Genomic DNA, 22,195 nt, shown 5'->3' with positions numbered 1-22,195 from the left:
GAAGTTGATGTACTTTACAAATATTTCACTTTAATGCTTTATAAAATCATTAATTCTGCAGGTTTGTTATAATTAAAATAATCATAGCTTACAACTAAAACTGAAGAAGGCCTAGTTAGAATAGTTGGGAGAGGATAGAAGGGCATAGGAAAATGTTCGGTGTAATTTTCATTTAAGTTTACACAAAGGTAGCTTAGTTTCTACGAGGTGGTTGAATGTGAGGTGCAAAATCATAAGTCATGAGCTTGGGAGCTATGAAACCACCATAGCCCGGACGCCCCTTGTGATAGATGCCAATGCCAGCCAATGGCACAGGGGGTGTTGAGATCACATATTGGGTATCAATGAAGGGCACTGTGGACTGCGATGCATCCTTGTAGACATCGGATGCTGTAAACTCAATATATTGATTGTGACGAGAGTCGGGCACAGATTTGGCTTTAGTACGGATTGGTACATCTGGGCTGCTAAGCTCAACTTTTTGCCTATAAAAATACCGCAGACAATTAAATTGAACGCCCCGGAATGGCAATAAAACTTACCTTCGGTCACCACTGACATCGGTGTTATCATTTGATTTCCAAAAGCTATTCTCTTGTGGGTTCACCAATTTGCCCGTTTCAAAGTTGAACTCACTCAGACGAGCCTCCAAATTCAAATGGGCACCCACGACACGGAAACGTACACCAGTTACCACAAAACTGTGATCATCGGTATGCACATCATCCAAATCAATTGAACGTGCGCCATAGCTCAGTGTATAGTAATCACGATTGTTGCGAACGTTTCTTGCATTTAGTGTGTAATTGTCGATGGGCACCCAATTCAATGAGGATTCATTTACCTTGCCGCGAGGCAACAGAACACCCTCTTGAATTTGTAAATGGAATACCCGATTGACTTTGGCAAAACGTAAACCTGTAAGCACCCTATATGGAAATTGATATGTTGGTTGTCAATAGATACAAAGTATTCGATTATTGTAGCGTCAACTTACTTGTTTTCATTGACATTTGATAGAGTTTCGCGCAAATTGAAATAACGATCCGTTTTCGAACTGTATTGATCATCACACAAACAGAAACAGTAGGTGCAATGCCAGAACAAATAACGCCACCATGAGTCGACCTATAAAAAAATAATGAAACATTATTAACACTTCGATAAGTTTTCACATTGCAATAAGATATGCGCTTATGCTAGGATATCAGCGCAAAGGCATTGCATGAAGTTCAAGTTTATAGTCAAGATCGTTGGTACTTTGGTGTATTTTTAAAGGAATTCAATAATATGAGTACATTTGTTTGTGCCTTTTGTTGGCAGTACATATTTCCTAAAAGAATTTAAAGTTTTTTTTTATCTTTTTCGACCTTCCACGATGGGTTGAGCGTTGAATTTAGTTTGTAAGTCTTCACATTCACCCTTTGTTACTACAAATTTCCACCCTCATGAAGTTTGAATCCCATACAGAAATATGCTGAAGTATTTACTTACTGAGTAAAGCAATGGGTTCAAAATTGTACACAAATTCTATTAAATCTAATATGTACCATGTTAAAAGATTGCTAGAGTAGACTTTTTGCTTTGAAGCCGGCCTATAATGCACTTCTTAAAATTTGGATGGGAAAGTTATGATGTCACTGCCGGGCAAACTGTACGGCTTTATAACTTTTTTATACCCTCCACCATAGGATGGGGGTATAATAATTTCGTCATTCTGTTTGTAACTCCTCGAAATATTCGAATAAGACCCCATAAAGGATTCGTCGTGACATTTTAAGTTGATTTAGCCATGTCTGTCCGTCTGTCTGTCGAAAGCACGCAAAAACAGCCGCTTGAAATTCTGCACAAATACTTCTTATTTGTTTAGGTTGGTTGGGATTGTAAATGGGCTATATCGGTCCATGTTTTGGTATAGCTGCCATATAAACCGATCTCGGGTCTTGACTTCTTGGACCACTAGAGAGCACAATTTTGATCCGATTTGGCTGAAAGTTTGCATGAGATATTTTGTTATGACCTCCAATAACTGTGCTAAGTATGGTTGGAATCGGGCCACAACCTGATATAATTTCCATATAAACCAACCTCGGGTCTTGACTTCTTGGGCCACCAGAGAGCACAATTCTTATCCGATTTGTCTGAAATTTTGCATGAGGTGTTTTATTACGTCTTCCAATAACTGTGTCAAATATGTTTCCAATCGGTCCATAACCTGATATAGCTGCCATTGAAACCGATCTCGGATCTCGACTTCTTGAGCCTCCAGAGGGCGTAATTATTATCCGATTTGGCCGAAATTTAGTACAACGCCTTCTCCCATGACCTTCAATATGCGTGTCAAATATGGTTTGAATCGGTTCATAGCCTAATATAGCTGCCATATAAACCGATCTCTCCATATTACTTCTTGAGACACTAAAGGGTACAATTCTTAATCGAATTAGCTGAAATTTTACACAATGACTTCTACTATGGTCTCCAACATTCAGTTCAGACCGGATCATAACTTGATATAGCTCCAAGCAATTCTGTTCTTTTATCCTTTGTTTTACTAAAAAGAGATATCGGGAAAAGAACTCGACAAATGCGATCTATGGTGGAGGGTATATAAGATTCGGCCGGCCGAACTTTGCAAGCTTTTACTTGTTCTGCTTTCAATTTCGTACTCAACTTACCGAAGTTTTTCCTCTGGAACATTGGCCAACTTTTCCCAAAGTTACACCATTTTCATATTCAATGAACTCATAGCGCTTGGGACTATCACGAGGCTGAAAGTTGAAAAATGAGATGTTTTGCAAATCCCCCTATCAGAATTGTTTTCTCCATTACTTACCGATTGACATATAAACATGTCGGAATCAAAACGACGACAACTGTGTATATTGCCCGAACAGCGCTCTTGACGGGCACAGAATTTATCCTTGAAACATCCTTCATTCTTGGTACTGGTATAGTCTTCACACGTCGACCAGCATTCGCGGTTGTAATTCATATCGACTTCGTTCTCAATGTAACCCTGCAGTAGTCGTGTAACCTCATCGTAGTTTTGACCCAAAACATATTTATCGGGATCACAGCGCCAAACAATACGATCGGCGCGCTTCATAACATCACGCAGTAAACGTACAGTTTTATCGGTACGTTTTTCAAAATCTTTGCGCATTAGTTCAGCCTCTTGAGTGAAATTGCCTGGGAGTACAATAAAAATGAGTTGATATTAAACTTTACTTAAAACTCACAAGTTGTGATTAGCTGTTCAAGAAATATTTTTAGATGTCATATATTTTTTTAACAGCCGATTTTCCTATGCTATCATTTTCGCTGTCAATATACTTTCCATTACATACTCGGTCTGTTGATATGGGCAAAGTGGGTTTAGTTAAGTTTTAAATGGTCAAAATTATACCATATTGAAGATGTAAACTACTCACTATGAACTGTAACATTGAATACGTTGTTGTCATATATTGCAAACCTTTAGACTTTAGTTCCTTTGTTAGCCCCATGTTAATTGTCTTCCGTAATTTTCATGTTACCCGATATTGACAATTCGGTGGTAACGAATGCTAATGTTTTCAAAAATATATTGTAGATGAATTTCTTTTTAAGAGACCACCTAATAGTTAAATTTGAAAAAAATCACATATACGCCGATTGCGGTAACTTGCATTCGAAGGAGTTTCGCTTCTTCCATCTTATATGTTTTTGTTAATAGCTTCCGATGTGTTGACACCTCGTTCGCCATTGACGAATCATTGCCTATCCACCAGAACCAACATCAGTTTTCCTCACTTATACATCGAACAGTGTTTTAATGTAAACTCATCTGTTTCTTCTAAATTAGGTTTTTTGTATTCTACATACCTTTGCCATATACTCTTAGAATCATCCATGAAAATTCCATCATTGTATAGCCTTTGAGCTCTGTTAAAGCGATATCCGTATACAAGGAGTACAGGAATTGTTGTGTTGATTGTTGGTTCAGGCATCTTTCCTCTTTTGAAGCCTATAAAATAAAAAATTACATCATTAATTGAGGTACGAAACAAACAGTTGTAAAAGCAACAGCAACAACAAATGGGAAAATTCGAAAAATTCCATTTATATTTTTATTAAACCAACTGTATTTAATGACCACCTGTTCGATTGCAAATACAAAATTGCCTATGAATATTCCATTACGGAACAGGGGCAAACTTCTCACAAATAAATGAGTGCGCGATGAGTCTACATGGCTTCTATGCATGGCATTGTACCTCACAAAGGTCACCAGCATTAGGGCAGGGGGAAAACACCTCTGAAATTTTTGCCAGTCTTCGAACCCAGACATTCCGCGTCGTAGGCGGACATGCTAATCTCTGTGCTACTGGGGCCACATATTCGACTAGGCTTCTTAATTTCGTATCCTTCATCCCTACATGTGTATACTTTAATATCGACAATTTAAAATGTGTGTCGGTTATGAATTAGAAATGTACTATAGTTTCGTTACGTGGAACGCTTAAATTTCCCATTTGTCATCTAATCAAAAGCAGGTGGTCATTCTCCCATATTCAAAACTGTATTAGTTTGACATGATAATCTTGTTAACATCACGTACGTGCAATGCTTGTGCATGCATTCAGTATTTAATTATTATTTTCATTTTAACGTTATTTTTTACTTAAAAAAACACACACACAGTTTATACTCTTTGTTAAACAATGTGTATGGATTTCTATTAAAATATCAAATTTATTTCTTTGAAATTGCAAAACTATGAAGAATTGCTTCTGTTTCGGTTTCGATAAATTTGCGCCAGCATGCTGCATCATATCTTAACTCATACGAACGGAGTTACCGACAAATGTCGATTACAGCCGGTTTCTTTTTGTCGGTAACACCAATTTTATTCAATTGTCTGTTTTATCCAAATAAAAAATATTGCAGAACATATCTTACAGACTTTCAATGTTACAAAAATATCTCTAAGCAAATTAGAAGCTCTTTGGTTAATAAGTGCCATGCTGCATTAAAAAGATATACTTTTATTCTAAAATCCTAAATAGCTAGTCCGATTTTCTGATAATATTTTCAATGTTCTAACGGTAGGGTGTGTTAATCATTACATTTAGGTTCTTGAAGTTAATTGAAATGGAATTCATAAGTTCCGCTTGAGTGCTCAAATATGTGCACAATTGTTCACAAATTTATACCAAAGTCGCCTAGTAGAGGGAGATCCCCATAAAATGATAGTCTATCACTGATTAAGTTCAAAGTTAATAATTAGATAATAAAAAAGCTGCAAGTTTTAAAAAGAGATATTTTCTTCTTTCTCTTACTAAACATGTACTATGTAGATATATAGGGAAAAATAATTTAAAAAATACCGGTAATTTAAATTAAATTTTTTTGACAAAAAGAAAGATATTTGGTTATATTCACCACCCCAAAAGAGTAGAATTGGAGATTGCACAGAGAAATTAGTTATGTAGCTGTTCTCATAACAGCTACATAACTAATTCGTAAGCAGAGGAAAAGGTTTGTTCTTTTGACAAGAAGTAATGCCTTCCCATTTTCAGGAAACATTTTTGCAGTTGCTTATGCACTCTGTAGGTGTATATGGGAGTTGTATCTGGTTATGGTATTGGAAGTCATATCACAAACCTTTTAAAGACAATCGGCTTTAATTCATATGGAGCCCGTTTTCCTTGCTTTCCGATGTGTTTTATTATTAAAGACAAAATTCTTTTAATCAAGGTGAAAATATCATTAAAGGTGAAGAAATTGGCGGGAAATAGAAAATGATAAAAATATAACTTAACAGAAAAGCCTTTCAAATAGAAGTGTAGGATTTTTCGAAAAAGAATAAATTGAGAGTCATTTATGAAGTAAAAACATATGAGTCGGTAAACAAAATTTTAAATCGAAGATTTTGCCTTTTAATGAAAATGGACTTGAATTTATAGATTTTATTATTATTTGAAGTATTGCTTCTTTGACTTTGAAATCATTATCAAATATCCTTTGATTAAAGAAAAAATCTTAGATTTTTAGTAATCTTTTGTTGGTGTATATGAGGTAATGCGTTGGCAAATTTGCAATCATATTACAATATTTACACCATTATTACATCTTTATATTGTTGCTAGTTTACGAAACATTAATTTACAACATTTTCAAGTTGCAAAAAATATTTTATATCCAAATTAAAACCGAGTTATACAAAATTTTGATTGCACATCATACATTTGAGTTGTACTTTTGCTACACTACGAGGTTTCGATAAGTTCTTTAGTTCTACACTGTCAACATGATAAATAGGTTGCATAAATACAAATCACGTCTTAAGTTGATTTTGTATTTTCACATATATCCGTAAATGATAAATTTTTTGTCGGATTTATTTCAGCCAAAAATCTTTATTTATCAGTGTGTGTGTGTGAATAACAAATTAAGGAAATTGTTGCTTAGAAGGTTAACTTGATAAAAAAAATTAAATTTTAGAAATTCTAAATTCAATGGTTCTAGGTCAAGGTTTATCAGTGCTTGTTTTAAAGACACAATTTTTTTTTTTGTTTTTTTTTTTTCTTTTTTTACTTTCTATATGAAATCTCGCGCAATTTATTTTTAAATTTGTTTGTTATTTTATTATCTCGTTGTGTTTCTATTTTCTTATAAATTTAATTTGCCATCTCAGCTCAACACCAGTCAAGCATTCTTTCAACACATTTTTTCTCATGTTATTTAATTGCAATGTGTAGGAAAATATAAAATTGTCACGCAACTGAGAAAATCAAATTCTGGAAGAAAAAAACAAACCTTTTTACAGGCTTTAAGAATGATGTTATCGATTTTAAATAAATACAAAGATGAGCTACTTCAGACTATATCTTGACATAGCTCCTAGCACTTAATGACAGATTTCTTTGAAATTAAGCACAGTGGGTTGTATTAGGCCCTCTTACAATTGTGCCAAATATGATACTCATAGGTTCACTTTTGACATAAACTGATATTGATATTCGAGCTGGCTTTTTTAGGCCAAACAAAAAATTTTTTCAACCATTTTGAATAAAATTTGAAAAAAGCCTCAAATTAGAGCCTTCTTTAACCGTCTCTAGTGTCGTCCCACTTTGCGATGCATCCTCCATATAAACTGATCTATCTTGAAGGCCCCAAATGGCCGATATCAATACATTTTGGAATAGTAGAATTTGTTTGCCCCTCCAAGCTTTAAGTTTGGTATACATCAATCTGCTACAACAGACCAATTGCGTTGCAGCAGCTAACAAAATGCTTACTGTCTTAGTTATAGGTTATGTATACATTAATATTGTCTAACTACATGGTCATTGAACTTAAACTTCAATTGAACAGCACTCATTGATATGTAGGAAGTTTGCCCGCGCCTGTTCTTTAATGGAATGTTCGTGGTCAAATATCCATTAGCTGGCTTACTTGATTTCGTTTAGATTTGCGAGGATCAATGGTGGTGGGTATATGAAAGTTTGGGCCATTTATGGGTCGAAAGGTGAATTCTTATCTTTTTTGGCGCTATATATAAATATTTTTTTTTGTTTTTGCATAAGGTATTTTTCATCCTTATGCAAAGAAACACTGTCAAAACAGACATAAATTCTTCCTCCAACCTTCCACAAATAAGCAGTGCTAAATATAAAGCTTTACGTATTTTACTAGAATTTATGCATTGTGTATCGGGTTAATCAAAATACTTCAGCATGGATACCGCAATGCTTCGGTATCCCTCCCATCTTGCCATAACGTCAGATTGAGTGCTTTCTTCTTCAGTCTTTGATGGTTTCACGAATTTTCCTGCAACATTTCAGCTCTCCCCCTGGGCCGTCAATTTTTTAATTTATTTTGCACTATGCTGAAATCTAGTATGTTATGTACATTTATGACTTTCAACATCCATGCTACTCTAATCTGTATCGGTCCACATCCTCCATATAACCGAATCGAATTTCTTTTTTAAATGCAAATCAGATGTTGTAAATATAATTCCAGTGCCAAGTACAACTGGCAATGTTATCGATATCAGTAAAAACCGATAAATAATTATTTACACTTTATACTACTAAAATAAAACAACAATTATTACCGACAGGCTAAAAAGGTTGCAAGAAACGACCAGAAGATGGAGTTACACTTTATATTATCATTTCATTAAATACATGTCTAACCTAAGGTTTAAGTGGCAGTCTGCCATCAGACTCAGACGTTTTCATCCATTGTGATACCCCAGGAACAGAAGAAGGAAGATGCGTTGAACCATCCAGATCACTTTAATAAGCCCAATAACGTGCGAATGTTGACATGACCGCTAAATCAGACAGGTTCTCAAAGAAATGAGAACCTAAAGTGGAACTCCCTCCTCAGTCTGTCAGCATGTTTTCCGATTAGACAGTGAAGCGTCATGACGAACACAATGACTGAGACGTCTGTTCTTGCCAATGACCGCAAAGCAGTAGACCTCTTCAAGTCTAGATGAGGCCACATAGTTTTGGAATGCTCACAGCACCCTCTTTGTGACCATCTATCATTCGTAGTTCTTCGGGCCTGGTCCTGAAAACTTAGCTTACATGTCGCAAGAGGCATACCCACAGATTTCAGTATCCTTGGAATGTGTAGGGTAGTTCCTAGTCTCGTAAACTCACCCCGTAAATTCCCTGGGATATCTCTGTGGCCCGGCACACAGAACAGGTGAATTTTGAACTGTTCAGCCATCTCGTTGTGAGATCTGCGACAATCGAGGTCGGTTTTTGTGTTCAGAAATACGTTCTCCAAGGATTTAATGGCTGTCTGAGAAGATATTTATGCCAACTTGTCTAAATGAAGAGGAATATTAAATGGAACCCATCCGAACGTTATGCCTATGCCTATGTGATATGAGATTTATGGTGCATGATACCTAACCTATACAAGAACTACCCGTTCTGTTGACGACCTGCTGTTATCATTGTAAGAAAGTTTTCCAAAAAATTAAATTCTAAAGAATGTTATGACCATTTGATCAATACATTCTCCCACTTTTCCTCAATGAGATTTTGTGGGAAAATTCGCCATATATTAGCATTATTCATCCATCCCATTATAGGAAAAGGAAAAACATTTCATTCGCCAAAATATATACATCACTCCACACTTACTAACCATCATAGCACGATAGTACATGGTCTGCTTCACCATTATCAATTCAATATCCTTGAATATACGGGCCATCGAAAATATCTTGTCATCACGCAATGCATTTTGCGTTATATCCATTAGAGCCACTTCATCAATATCGGCATTTTTTGGATGTTCATTTAAATATGTTGACAAAACACCAAACAGATTTTCAATTTGAATTAAATCGGGTTCCAAAAGGCTCCACTCATAGTGGTTTAGTATCTCATATTTGCCCGCCTGCCATGTGGAATGCATATGCTCATGCACAAATCTGCGATGTGAGTCGATAATTTTTCGTAATTGTTGATCAATATTACGATTGTTAGTGGAACGGTCCAAATGTTGCCACAGAGATTTTTCCAAACTTAGATATTCTTCACGTGCAGCATCGACTTCGATGGGAACATAGAGGCCATAAGAGATATCATCATTGGCATAAGCCGAAATTGTTGTTGCCAGTGATAGGAAAAGTAATAATAGCCGTATGTTAAACCCTCCCATTCCGTCTTGGTATGCCATTTTCTACGCCGGTAGTTGAGATTCGCTTGTCAATTAATTTGACGTAAACTACGTCACTAATTGGCAAACGTGGCTGCGCTTTATTTTATGTTTTCCTAAACCAAAAATCTCGTCGTCGTTAATGTTGATGGTGTTTGTTCTTTTTTTTTATTGTTTGTATTTAATGTTTGTTTTTTTTCTTCTTCTCTTTTTATATATGCACAACAGGTTTTTTAGCTTGTCCGCTGCTAATTCTGAGGAAAAAAGCTTTGTTTAAAATTCATTTTGGAATATTTTTGCATTAATGCCGTTTCCAATTCATTGTGAAAGTACGTCCATTGTAGCACACATGCCAAGAAGTCTCAAAGTTTTTAATGTAAACAACATTGAAAAGACAATAGAAAGAGCTAATGTTTCCATATCAAAGCCATCTGGCAATTAGACTAAATGATTCGGATAACGACAAATTGTTTCGTTGTTAAGTTTTCCCCATGAGTACTTGTGAAATTGTAGGGTTCTTTTTCAAAACATGGTATAGAATCTCCTCGCGCTGCCAATTTCTAATATTCTCGATCTGAAACTAAGCCTTCAACATCCTATGCCGTCATCCTAACCTATGAGGTATTACTATTACACACTCTTATTAATGAGAGATCTCAAGACAATTCGTTTATATACTTTTGTCGGAATCTAAAACTGCGTTCGTGATCTTTTTATGTGGCATACTCCAAAAAACTAAAACTAGATTAGGTTAGGTAAGAGTGGCAGTTAGACAATTTTAAGTCCATTGTGATACAATAGTAGTGACAGACCAAGGCTTTTGGGGGTATCCTCAAAATAGAGAGGTAAGAATGGTCACTTTGTTATTGGAAGTCAACCATCTTATTTGAAAACATGTTATGGGTCAAAAATGTGTAAGTATTTTCAGCAGGATCTGCAAGGGTAACTAAAATCAATACTTTGAAATAACATTATTTGGCCATCGAACCAAAGGCCTCAGCCTCACTTGAGCCTAAAGATTTTGCATCGAAATAAGAGACCCAGTTGCAAACCGAATTACATTTTTAGGGTTTTTAAGCTGTTAACAAAGCGAATTTTTCTTGTTCGAATCTCTAAGCTATTACTTCCTAATAGGTTTTAAATGAAAAAGGAAATGTCGCATATAACAAAAGTGGGGTTAATTTAATCATTAATTATTAATTAATTTTTTCAGACAAAGATAAAACGAAAAAGTTAACGGGATGATATTTGCCATAAAGGGTTGCCACATGTTTAGAGTGTAATGGAAGTGGGTATAAACAAATTATATTTTGGGGGCTTCTCCAATTCCTTACTTTGAAATTCTCCTTTTATGCAATCTTAATGCATACATACTACAGTTTATGTAATTGTAGTGCCTTGTTTATTACAGCAGTATAAAAACATGGTTGTCATATATTTTCATGAGAAATATGTGAAAATAATTCACTACTGAAGTGAAGTTATCAAATTTCATGTGGATCACAAATCATAAATTTCCGCTTTTGTTGAATTCTACAAGTTTGTCGTAAGCAGAGGGCGGAGCGATGCCATCATCAGTCATTCAAACTGCTAAATAAGCAATTTCTTTGGTCTTGATTCGGGGTTCTTTCTTTTTTGTCTTGTCGAAATCAAAACTAAATCTGTTTACAAATCAATTTTCATGGTGCTTATTTTTTTTCCTTTGTGTGTGAGTGATATGGAATTTATGACTTCCTTAACAATGGGTGACGATTTCGAACCGAAAACACATTTTTTTGTTTATTGAAAATCAACAACCAAACACCACCAAAGAATACGAGACGATTCAAGTCTTTGAATGAATGGTGGTTGTCTGGCAAAAAGTATTGAAACTGAAAATTCCTACAACAGCGAGAATGTAACCGAATACAATTGTCCGGCCGCCCATCTGTTTCTCATTTTGTCCATCCATCCACCATACGCCAAACCGACCAAGCGTCTGCTTGCCCAAATAACGACCACTTGTTATAACTAAATATGTGAATAGGTAAAAAACCAATAGAAAATAAAAACTAAAAAAAACAACGAACTCTGTTGTGAATTGAAACGTATTTTTTAACAATAAAAAAAAACAATCCTCTATGTATGCTGTATGCGCCGCCGGATTTGCTGACGGACGACCTTTCACAATGAACAAAGATTTTTTTATTGGCTTTTGTCCACAGCGTTATTTATTTTTTCAATACAGATTTGTTTTCTTTTTTTTTCAAAAATGCAAATATATTTGCATTGCAATTTTTATTTTTTGTGTTATTTTATTTTTACATCTGCTTTTGCATTGATTATTATTTTCGTTTACAATTTAAGCTCATATTCTAATTAATTTTACAGTTTTTCACTAAAGCCAATTTGCGATTTAGAATTTGATTTTTTTTGCTTTCTTTTTTTAATTTACTTTTTTATTTGTCACTTTTTCAACAAACCGTACCACCGCACACAACGCGTTCTAAATTCACAATAAAATTGTATTTTACGCTCACGAATGCCTAAACCCACACCACGAACAGAGACTCTACTCTATCTAGTCAATCAGCAACAATACGTGCTGAAATTTTCAAATGGGGTTGCCAACATCGTCGCTGGGCTACCGTTAAGAGCCAAAATTTAAACTAAGAGCAAAAAAAAAAAACTTTAACCACATAGCGAGAGAAAGAGAGTGGCACCATCAAACAAGAAAACAGCTGTTCTATTACAATGTAAACATTGCCTCTTTCAATTTCATAGGACGGATTCATAGGTATGAATGAATCTTGTACTTGTTAAATAGCAGATTTTTTTATTTGGAACAAAAACATCCGATTGAGACACAAACCGCTTCATAAGTATAATTCATAGAAAAGGTGAATGTAGCAATATTGTAATACAAAGATTTAAAGAATAAGCATGAGGCTGTCTACATTCCATATGCCAACTTGCATGAAATGTTTATATGTGTATGTACACTCAACCAAATTTGTTATTCAAAACAACAAAAATGTATGCTAAAACAGCAGTTTTTGTCTGCTGAAAGTGGGAAAGCAAATTTCAAATTTGCCCATGAACATTCCATTAAGGAACAGAAGCAAACTTCTCACTGAGGGCAGTCCGATTCAAGTTTTTAAGCTCAGCCCTTGTGTTTTTGTTGTCGTTGCGTTGATGATCGCATATCATAGCAATGCATTTGCTTTCGACGGATGACATTAATAGAGAAAAATTCGACATTTATAGGCCTTTAATATGTTGGTTATATCACAAAAATGAGTGACATAACCGAGAGTAGAGTTAGGTAGCTCGGATGGAACTAATTCTTTGGGACGAATATCAATGAGAAACTACGGGAACTGGCACCACCTCTTTATTTCTTATAGTTCCGTAGTTATTTTCTATTTCATGCACACCTTCCATTTTCATCTGTTTTCTTCCATTTCTTAGTTCTTATATCAGCTGATTAGCATGCCAAATTTTTCACTTTCATACAACAACTAAATCAAAGCTTAAACTATTTCAATAGCCAACAGCTGTGTGTCGCGATTTAACTGAATGAAAAAAAGAGTGAGCGCTGATGTTCAGCGAAGCCAAGCCGAGTCGAGCTTATTTTCATGCGAGAGGAAAATTTGTCTATAACATAGTGAATACGAGAATCAGGTCTAAAATTCTGTTTATTCCATTACTGCACACGGCAATGATTCATCCGATTAAAACACGCAAAACGCTTTGAAGATGTTTTCTCGTATCCATCGGCTTTGCTGTCTGCTCTGTTCGGTGTTCACTATGTTATACACAAGCTTATTTGTATTGACTTGTATGAAACCAGTATTATCGCACTGACAATCTCAGCTCGGTTTTCAGCGCGCACTCTGTTCGGGCCCTAAATTGTTTTCGTACTTTTTTCGTCTTCGCACCTACATGCTTTGATTTACATTTAAATAACAAAATTATGAAAAATTGCACCTTTTCTGCAGATGAGCATTGACCACAAATCGTAAGAAAATATTGATCTCCCGTTTACAATGAAAATGTTGGTTTAAGAGTCCAAAATAAGACCTATTTCTTGTTTCAACTAAAGTTAAAAAAAGTGAATTTCAAATGAAATTTAAAAACAAGGTCTAATATCATAATTCATAACAGAATTTAACCCTTTTTATGCTAAAATATCTATTTTATTGGGAAGAACCAAAAATTCAGGAGCAACTAAGAAAAGGAACTAGTTCTTCATATGGAATGGAACTAAAAGGAACGATCACTAAAATGAACTACAATTCTCACCTCTAACCAGGAGCCAGGTGGAGCGGACATTAGAAAAGCAATGCATTTGAAAATAAAAGCTTATGCATCATTTGAAACATCTGCCAATGGCTGCTATGTCGATAGGTAAAAAAATTAAACTACATTATCCCTGGCAATAGAAGTTTCATATACTTCTATATGGATAGATCGAATCTAGATGACCAGGTTGGCTTTGATGTGTACTCTAAAGAGCTAGGACGTTTGATACACACACTGCAGTGTGTATCAAACCATCCTTGTAATTAAGGATGTGATGGAATGGCTAAGATATAATGTCATAACGACGATTGGCATAAATATCTTCTTTAAACAGCCATTACATTTCTGAGGAACATATTTCTGAAGGTCACAGACTGATCGGAAAACATGCTGACACAATGAAGGTTGCAAGTAACGACTTCTGCATAAGCTGTGCGGGGCGTCGAGAAGAAAGAGACTATAGATCATGCTGTGTGTGTCCTGCACTGGCAGTTAGAAGGAATTCGAATTTAGGTTCTCATTTCTTTTTCTTCTTAGCGGATGAGAACATTCGCAAGTGGAAGCCACCATGGCGCAAGGGCTAGCATGTCCGCATATGATGCCCCGGAAGGAATATCAGAAAATTTTTCAGCGGTCACTATCTCCTTACCAGTGCTGGCTACATTTGTGATGTATCCTGTCGTGTTCAGGATAGTTCAACAGTAGGAACTAGCCTAACCTAAATCACATACATGATCTGTCGTAATAGGCAAACATAAACATTTTTCGAGCATACCACATGATATGAAATTAAACTTTTGGCAACCCTAATGTCATTCTCTTATTGTATATTTTGGGTCTCTTTTTTTTGCACGGGAGAGAATTTTAGCTTTTGTTGCACACATACACCCTCCTTTGTTATGTCCTACAATTCATTTCGTCTGTTATGGCTTTTCTTTGTTTAATAAGGTAAAGTAGTTATAAACCAGTCGTTTATGACGCTCTTACAAGTCTTCGCCCTCCCAGATTCACTACCCGTAACTTACGTTGATGTGTTACCTTTAGCAATGTTTTTTAGATGCAACTTGTTTGCATTGGTGATTTTTTGAACGCAAAAAAAATCTTTAATCAAACATGCAGATACATGAAGAAAATTATAGATGACACGAAGAACAATTTACACAAAAAATTTATAGATAAATAAGGCTTCTAGGTAGCGCCCAAGAAAACAAAGCGGCGGTTTGTTCGGTATTGGGGATTTATCTTCTAATGGGTAGGTATATTGGCTGTATTAGGTATGGAGGTCATAAGTGCAGTTGTCGTACAAAATTTAGCCAAATCTAATAATAATTAAGAATTATAGCGACTCAAGCTGTCAAATCCGGAGATCAATTTGTATTTATTGACAAATTCGAAATAATTGACACATGCCATAACTTGCTTTGAAAAGTGTTTTTTAGTCTATTTGATTGAGATTATATTATATCTTGCATATCAGATAAAGACATCAATTTAAACTTTTAGAAAGCAAACACAACTGTGTTAACAAGCATTTGAAACTTTAAATTATGGCAAAATAAAAACGTAATTGAAAAAATTGACTCAACTGGTCACAAAACTTCACCTTCTGAGTTGTATACTGAGATTAATATACACCCATCCTATGGTTGTGAGTATAAAAAGGGGATTCACACATAGTTTTCGTAAGCCAAAAGCATGTGAAATAAATAAACGCTTTTTTACGCTAATGGCTTAAAAGGAGTAGTTAAAAACAATAAAACCCCTAGTGTAATGTGAATGCAAGTTTGTTTTGGTACAATAATGTTCCGTAAATAAGTTAAAAAAAAATAAAGATTTTTTTGTCATAGTTTTTCACAACTATTCCAAAAGCTGAACAGCATACTTCGTTTAAGGTAGTTATCATTCCTAAGGCATTTAATAAAAATAACTTGCCATTTTTGCAATATTTACTTAACCATATCAAAGAGCATGCTTGACGTCACATATTTTGTTCTTGTTTGCAGGAATGAAAACAAATGACATGCAACGTCATTATCTCCCTCAACTCATATTGACTTTTACGAAATCAAGCATGTCTCATCTATGTATCTCAAAACCTCTCTCCGACTATGAACAACAAAAGAGAATGCAATGCAAGTGCACCTTTGTTTTATAATGTTTATACATATATGTTTGTGTATGTATGCTGAAACCACCCGCCAAGAAGTGGTGGGTGGCCATATGAATTGATGATGCACTACATTTGTTTTGTTATCCATCTACATATGTATATTTTATATACATGTGTATGTACATACATACATACATATATGGATGCTCCTCTTGGTTTCTCCATAACATTTTGTCTGTGCTTTTTGTACAGTGGACTTGTGATATTGCTTGACTACTACTAACATACGTTATTATAGCTGGACAGTTTGTCCACAATCCCTCCAAACATTTTCTATCGTGCGAGTCACTAAATCTGCACTCAAGGAAGTTGAAAACAATCTCAGGCGATATCATTTTTTACTCTAATTAGTGTCTCGGTACGGGAGAAAACGTGCCACTTGGCGATATATACCCATGAGTGACTAAATAGGGACTAAAAAAGTTTAAAATTCGATTATCAACGTCATTAATAAAAAAATTTGTTTCCCTAATGTTTTTTTACCTTTAAGAGTGGCTTATTTTTATTTCTCTTTCTAATTTATTTCTTTTCCAAATTAAGATTAATAATCGAAGATTTTATTTCCAATGATTTTCCCTGACTGGGATTTGAACAGCCAACCTTACGATTGTGAGGCGTATGCTATCCCTCTGTGCTACCGGTCTTTCTTCATTACAGAAGGCTAAGTAAACATACATTCTCTGTGTGGGGTTTTTTGAGTTATCGTCCAAAACAACAACAAAAAATCTATTTTTAAATTTGTAGCAATAACAGTTGATTATGAGAAACTAATTAGGGAAGCGTGAATGATAGAATTTCGATAGTAATGTATTTTGTTGTTTTAAATCATGAAATTTCTACAAACTATCATACAAAAGAGCCTAAAAAGTGACAATTCTGGGAGGGAGTGAGAAAGTCACTTCCAAATGTTTGGAGGGATGTAAGTGCTTACAATGGGTTTTATGTAGATATGCCGATTTAAATGGGTCAGTGACATTTCTTACTTGGTGGTTGGTTTATTTGTGTTGCATGAGATGGGTTGGGTTAGACAGTGGTGCTTGCCATGTGAGTTCTTTATGGGTGTTTTTATCTACCGAGGAATGCTGAATGAGAATATAAGTAATTTTTTTTTTGTTTTGATTATTTAATTTTCGTTGAAATATGATGACAATAATGATATGATGACTCATATATATACACACATACATATGTTTTGATATTTTGCACAAATTGCTGGTTTAAACTAATTTTCCATTCAATTTAAAACTTGTTTCTCTCTTTGTCAGTTCGTTGGTTGCTTGAGCAGCACTGTTATTATTTAATACATACACCTACCATGTGTAGTGTTTAAATTATCTCACGTTTTTAACGTCATTTCTTTTAATGCTTCTCTTACTTCAAGAAGAGCATTACTCTTTTTTTTTGTTATTTGACATTTTTTGTTTGTTACTAAGCTCTACACAATGGCCTGTCTCTGTCTCAATGGCCCCATCATCCGCCAGACTTTGTCTTGCAGCCGAAATCATTAAAGACCAAAGCAAAAGTGATGATTCATTCTTTGAACAATTCAACCATCTTTCAAACTTTCTTTGTTGACTTTGGGCAAAATTAACAAAGAGAACAAACAAAATCAAGCAAGTCGTGGTTGCTCTCACTAACGGCAGGCATGTTCATTACATGGCATTTCCTATGACTGTTTCTCACACCCTCGTTTCATTATTTTTCTTTGAAATTCTTTGTGTTTGGCTAACAAATTTAGTACATGTTTATATTGATTAAGACTTTCTTTAATTTTTTTCTTGATTACAAGTCTGAATCACTTTTATATAACTTTATTATATTGTATAATATTTGTAAGATTTTGCTTCAAATACAACTATTTTATGGCGTGGTCGTCGTTGTAGTATATAAGAAAAATAAGGGGATTCCCTTTTTTGCAGTTCTATGTTCACATATGTATGTACGTGGTGTAAAATATTTTGTTGTTTTAAACAAACAACATAAGGCTAGGAAAGTCATTTAACGCTTGTAAAAACGACGGTTTTGTAGCTCTTGGAGAACGACCGCCTCCCATTGCACTTGAAGAATCTGACCTCCCCCTGCAAACCAGAGTGGTTCTGGCCCAATGACGTTCCGGCAGATTCAGACGCCTCAACTCCTATAGAGCAAGGATTGATGCGGACGTCTAAGATGTATGTCCCGATTGTAACCAGGGACTGCACGATACACGTCACCTGTTTAACTGCCCGGCCAGACCCACTCGCCTCAGACCCAGATCCCTATGGACGCACCCCATCTAAGTCGCAGAGTTCCTAAGTCGAGACACTCAACAAAATCAAGCAGACGAAAGATAAAACACAATAAACTGCTACAACAACAGGAACAACAATAACAGCGGTTTTGCCAAATATCAATTTTTGGAATGAGTGTCTCGAATCAGTGGTTACAGGTGTTTGTAGTGGTAAGGGCATAAAGCGCATGATGTTTTCCTAAACATACAGAGAATGCAGATGGACCAATTGTCTATTTTTGGAAATCCCAACGTTTATTTACTAGGTGATTGATATCCTAGGAAGGCAAGTTTTTTCATTACTTTCAATCATTTATGTATTAGGTAATAAAAATCAATTATTGTTGTTGTTGTAGCAGTGTGTTATATACTGAGGCGGCAACCCTTGCCGATGAAGAACTCCATCGAATCAATCCGGTGCGTTGAGCACTTATAGTGCATTGATATAGGGAACAAATTGTCCATTTTGAAATGCAAGTGTACCGATTTGATAATTAATTCTATAAGCTAGCGTGGCTTTATGACAGTTTTAAATTTGTCTCTGACTTTTTATGATAATTTTTGGTTTTCTACTCACTTGAATTTAATAAAAAAAAAATCAAAATATTTAAATTTAAATCGCATTTTTCCTGTTGTCTTTTTTAAGTCGAGATAAGTGCGAATGCAAAACACGACATTTTCGATTTGTAAAAAAATTGTTGCATTGCCTGCACTTAGAGGAGAAGAAACCCTCTTTGCACAAAGCCTTTGTCATCAAAAAAAAAAATTTCCCAATTTTGTGAAGCTGTCCTTCATTTTCATTACCTCATAACTATTTGCCATCATTTCCAAAATATTTGTTCCCGACGAACCCAAGGCAGCCTTATCGTCAGGTCCAAACATCATCAAGTGTAATCGATCCATTAAATGGTGTACCGAATAGGCATTTGGGGCCACAGTCCATTCGGCGAATTTCAACAGTGTTTCTGTTTCCAATTTTTGCTCAAACTGTTCGTACTGTTGCATTTGCTGGAAACGCGACGTTATTCGGTTCATTGTATCGGCGATTTCATTGCGTTTGGCAAGTAATTGTAGATTACTTTCGACAAAATTATTGACTGAATCAATGGCTGCAGCAATGTGTTCAGAATGCTGTGTAAGAAGAATTCAAACGCGATTATATTACAGGGAACATCAGTTGAAGGCATGCATCTTATCCATCTGTCAAGTGGGAACAGATACTTATGGCACTTGGATATTGTGTGGTAAAATTTATAAAAAAAAAAAACAATACTTTGTTTTCTTTGAATGAGTTTAAGATTTCATGTTTTATGAAGCTTCATATTTAGTATTTTTATAATTATAAACTCATTTTGTATTTACAATTATCTGTTATTCTACCACACTTATCACATTGCACCGTTAATCCACTTGGCATGCCTCCCGAACACCTCTTGTTAACAGCAGCACTTTACCTGATCTTCTGTTTTTATAATTTGACTGCTAACTTCTCGCAGTCTTGAAAGAACCTTCTTTTGTTTGTCTCTCATCAAAGGAAAATCGATGTCGGAATTCGATGTTGTTATTTTAACCACATCCCAGGCCTTCAGAACTGCTGTTGTAACCTCCTTGACAACATGCAGTACATCCAAAACATCCTCAATCAAAGCCGTTGATGGTGTTGGCCGCAAATACAGTACAGCAAGTAGAAGGGTTAAACCCATACCAAATCGTTTAAAAAGCATATTCCTTTTGTATTTTTTTAACCGGGAAACAACAAATTACGCATTCAACTAAATTAAATACATATATATATATATATCAAAATCACTGTCGCGGCAGTTCTATAGAGTGAACACTTTTGGACATTTGCAAAGAGGAATTACAACAATATACTTGGGGAAAAAACTCGTTCCGCAATTCACTTATTTCTTGATATTTGTTGTTTTCTTATTTTACTTTATGGCTTGATTCGACACCACTTTGGTTTGTGCATGTGTATTTCACTTCAATGACTAGATTCGGCCGTCGCAACAACAGAAAACACTAGTGTAACTTGAACATATGTGGGCCCCAATAACCGTATACACAACACACGTTGAGTGAGCGTATTGTCAACAACCTCTCTAGGCAAGAGTTGAAAGTTGTTTGAATTGGCGACTTTAACGGTCTCCCCATTCGGCTTCATAGTGATATTAAAATGTTTATTAATGTCTGCCACTTGCTTTTATTTTTCTCTGTATTTTCACTCTCCTCATTCGACTATGTCGAATTGAGTCATGTCGAATATATGAAAAAACTTTCGAGGCTTGTTGTCTCTCTCCCATCCAGAGATGGTAGTTTATAAACTGCTTTAATGTTCTATGTGCCAAGCTTAGAGTTTCATAAAGTGCATAACTGAAGGATAGTAATTGGTGTTGTAGTGAGGTTTTTCAATTTTTGTTGATTGTTCTTATTATCAGCGGATTTGTTGGGAACTGACAATTCGCTTATTTAAGCGAATATAATAAATTACATTTTTATTTGCTTTTTATATTAAATTTTTAGCAGCAAAACAAACATTAATTTATTATCAGGGTGCACTAAAGATGGTTGAGCCACTAGCCCAACTGATGAAATTTTGCAACTTCAGTGTTATAGTCAAATCCCACTAAATCGTCAAATGATTTGTTAAGGTTTGTTCATTTGTACATTTTTATTGGTTTAATTTATAGATTTCACATCGCTAATTTAAGTTTAGGGCTGCTGCACATGAATTTGCAAATAAAAACTAGAAAATGTTTAACAGCCAATGTTGCCGCTTTTGGTAGGTTCCTACCAAAATTGGTAGGTTTTAATTCTCTTGGTAGGTTGACCTCAATTTTTGGTAGTGTTTACCAACATATAAAAACCCATTTTTTTGTGCTGAAAAAATCGCCGAGGATAGTTCCAAATTATTTTACTTCTAATTGATTCTTTGTATTCGTGTAGAATAAAGCCATGAATGTCGAAGGGCTAAATACTGTTACATGGGTAAAAGGGGCTAAGTTATGATATTGATTGTAACTGTTACGACCGTTAAGGGATCTCTCCCAAATTTCATAAATTCTTGGTAAAAATAGCGTCTTTGGTATGTCTTTAATCGGAAAACAGGGATATAGGCCAATTTCATAGAAATAAGGTCAGATTCGGTTCATACTCAGATGTTAAGGGGTCCACTGTAACGTCGAAAATCGTTAGGAAATGCACATTTCAGGGCTCACACCCTTGAATTGCAAATTTAAAATTTCTTACGGGGAGATCGGTATAAATCGGTGCTATATGAAAATATAAGCCAACTTTGAACTTTAGGCTGTGATGGACATGTCTAGATCGTCTATGAATATAACGATCTATTATGTATTCTTTGTAGGGTTGAAAAAATATTATTTGATGGGCTGCAAATGGAATGGTCAAATCGCCGATCGCATTTTAGCTTGTAGAATATTTGGTAGGTTTTGGTCGGGCTTGGTAGGATTTTTCTTGAATTTTGGTGTGAAATAATTTTCTCGAGTGGCAACATTGTTTACAGCCTAGTGGGAATTTGCAGCACGCTCCCAAACAAGGTTGTATTTTTGATTTTTTTGTTGTTGGGCAAGTAACTTAACCTTCTTATACCATGTTTCCACTTAGAACAAATTTAGATTTACGACAAGATTTCGGAAATCTTGGGTTTTGCAACGGGGTTTCCCATACATTTTCAATGTGAGCAAATCTACTTATTTGAGGAGATTTGCAGCAAATCTCTTTCCAATTTCAAATGCAGCACTGCGTTTGCATTGAATACCGGTTATTATTGG

At 35.2% G+C, this 22,195-nt stretch overlaps 2 protein-coding genes across 9 annotated transcripts in view; one reads left to right on the top strand and one right to left on the bottom strand.

Annotated features, from left to right (window-relative positions):
* The window catches only part of LOC106088027 (E3 ubiquitin-protein ligase Ubr3), a 129,321-nt gene that overhangs the window by 76,517 nt on the left and 30,609 nt on the right, over window positions 1–22,195 (top strand). The gene's annotated exons all lie outside the window — the stretch shown is intronic.
* Window positions 11–20,531, bottom strand: LOC106088028 (uncharacterized). Of its 4 annotated transcripts, none has more exons than XM_013253311.2 (8): window positions 19,853–20,531; window positions 19,203–19,529; window positions 3,868–4,009; window positions 2,837–3,192; window positions 2,679–2,771; window positions 998–1,128; window positions 543–929; window positions 11–485 (listed from the first exon to the last, which is right to left on the bottom strand). In XM_013253311.2, exons 1-8 carry the CDS (start codon window positions 20,120–20,122, stop codon window positions 194–196), a joined length of 1,998 nt encoding a protein of 665 aa, XP_013108765.1. In that variant the 5' UTR covers window positions 20,123–20,531; the 3' UTR covers window positions 11–193. The 4 variants fall into 4 exon arrangements, with proteins under 4 accessions (XP_013108765.1, XP_013108766.1, XP_059223949.1 ...); XM_013253312.2 differs by lacking the exons at window positions 19,203–19,529; window positions 19,853–20,531 and adding exons at window positions 9,160–9,929; window positions 12,110–12,214; XM_059367966.1 differs by lacking the exons at window positions 19,203–19,529; window positions 19,853–20,531 and adding exons at window positions 9,160–9,929; window positions 12,143–12,166.

This window comes from Stomoxys calcitrans, chromosome 4, assembly GCF_963082655.1.
Source record: "Stomoxys calcitrans chromosome 4, idStoCalc2.1, whole genome shotgun sequence".
NCBI classification, from domain to species: domain Eukaryota; kingdom Metazoa; phylum Arthropoda; class Insecta; order Diptera; family Muscidae; genus Stomoxys; species Stomoxys calcitrans.
The sequence above is the reverse complement of the archived record's forward strand: the minus strand, read 5'-3'. Positions and strand labels throughout refer to the sequence as shown.

What these genes read in the sequence shown, in the direction of transcription:
- LOC106088028 (XM_013253311.2), bottom strand. Translation starts at nt 20,122, where the DNA reads ATGCTTTTTAAACGATTTGGTATGGGTTTAACCCTTCTACTTGCTGTA. An exon ending in GTTCCAGAGGAAAAACTTCG is followed by an intron (nt 1,129 to 2,678) that starts GTAAGTTGAGTA and finishes ATTTTTTTATAG; the next exon opens with GTCGACTCATGGTGGCGTTA. An exon ending in TCAAATGTCAATGAAAACAA is followed by an intron (nt 930 to 997) that starts GTAAGTTGACGC and finishes ATTTCCATATAG; the next exon opens with GGTGCTTACAGGTTTACGTT.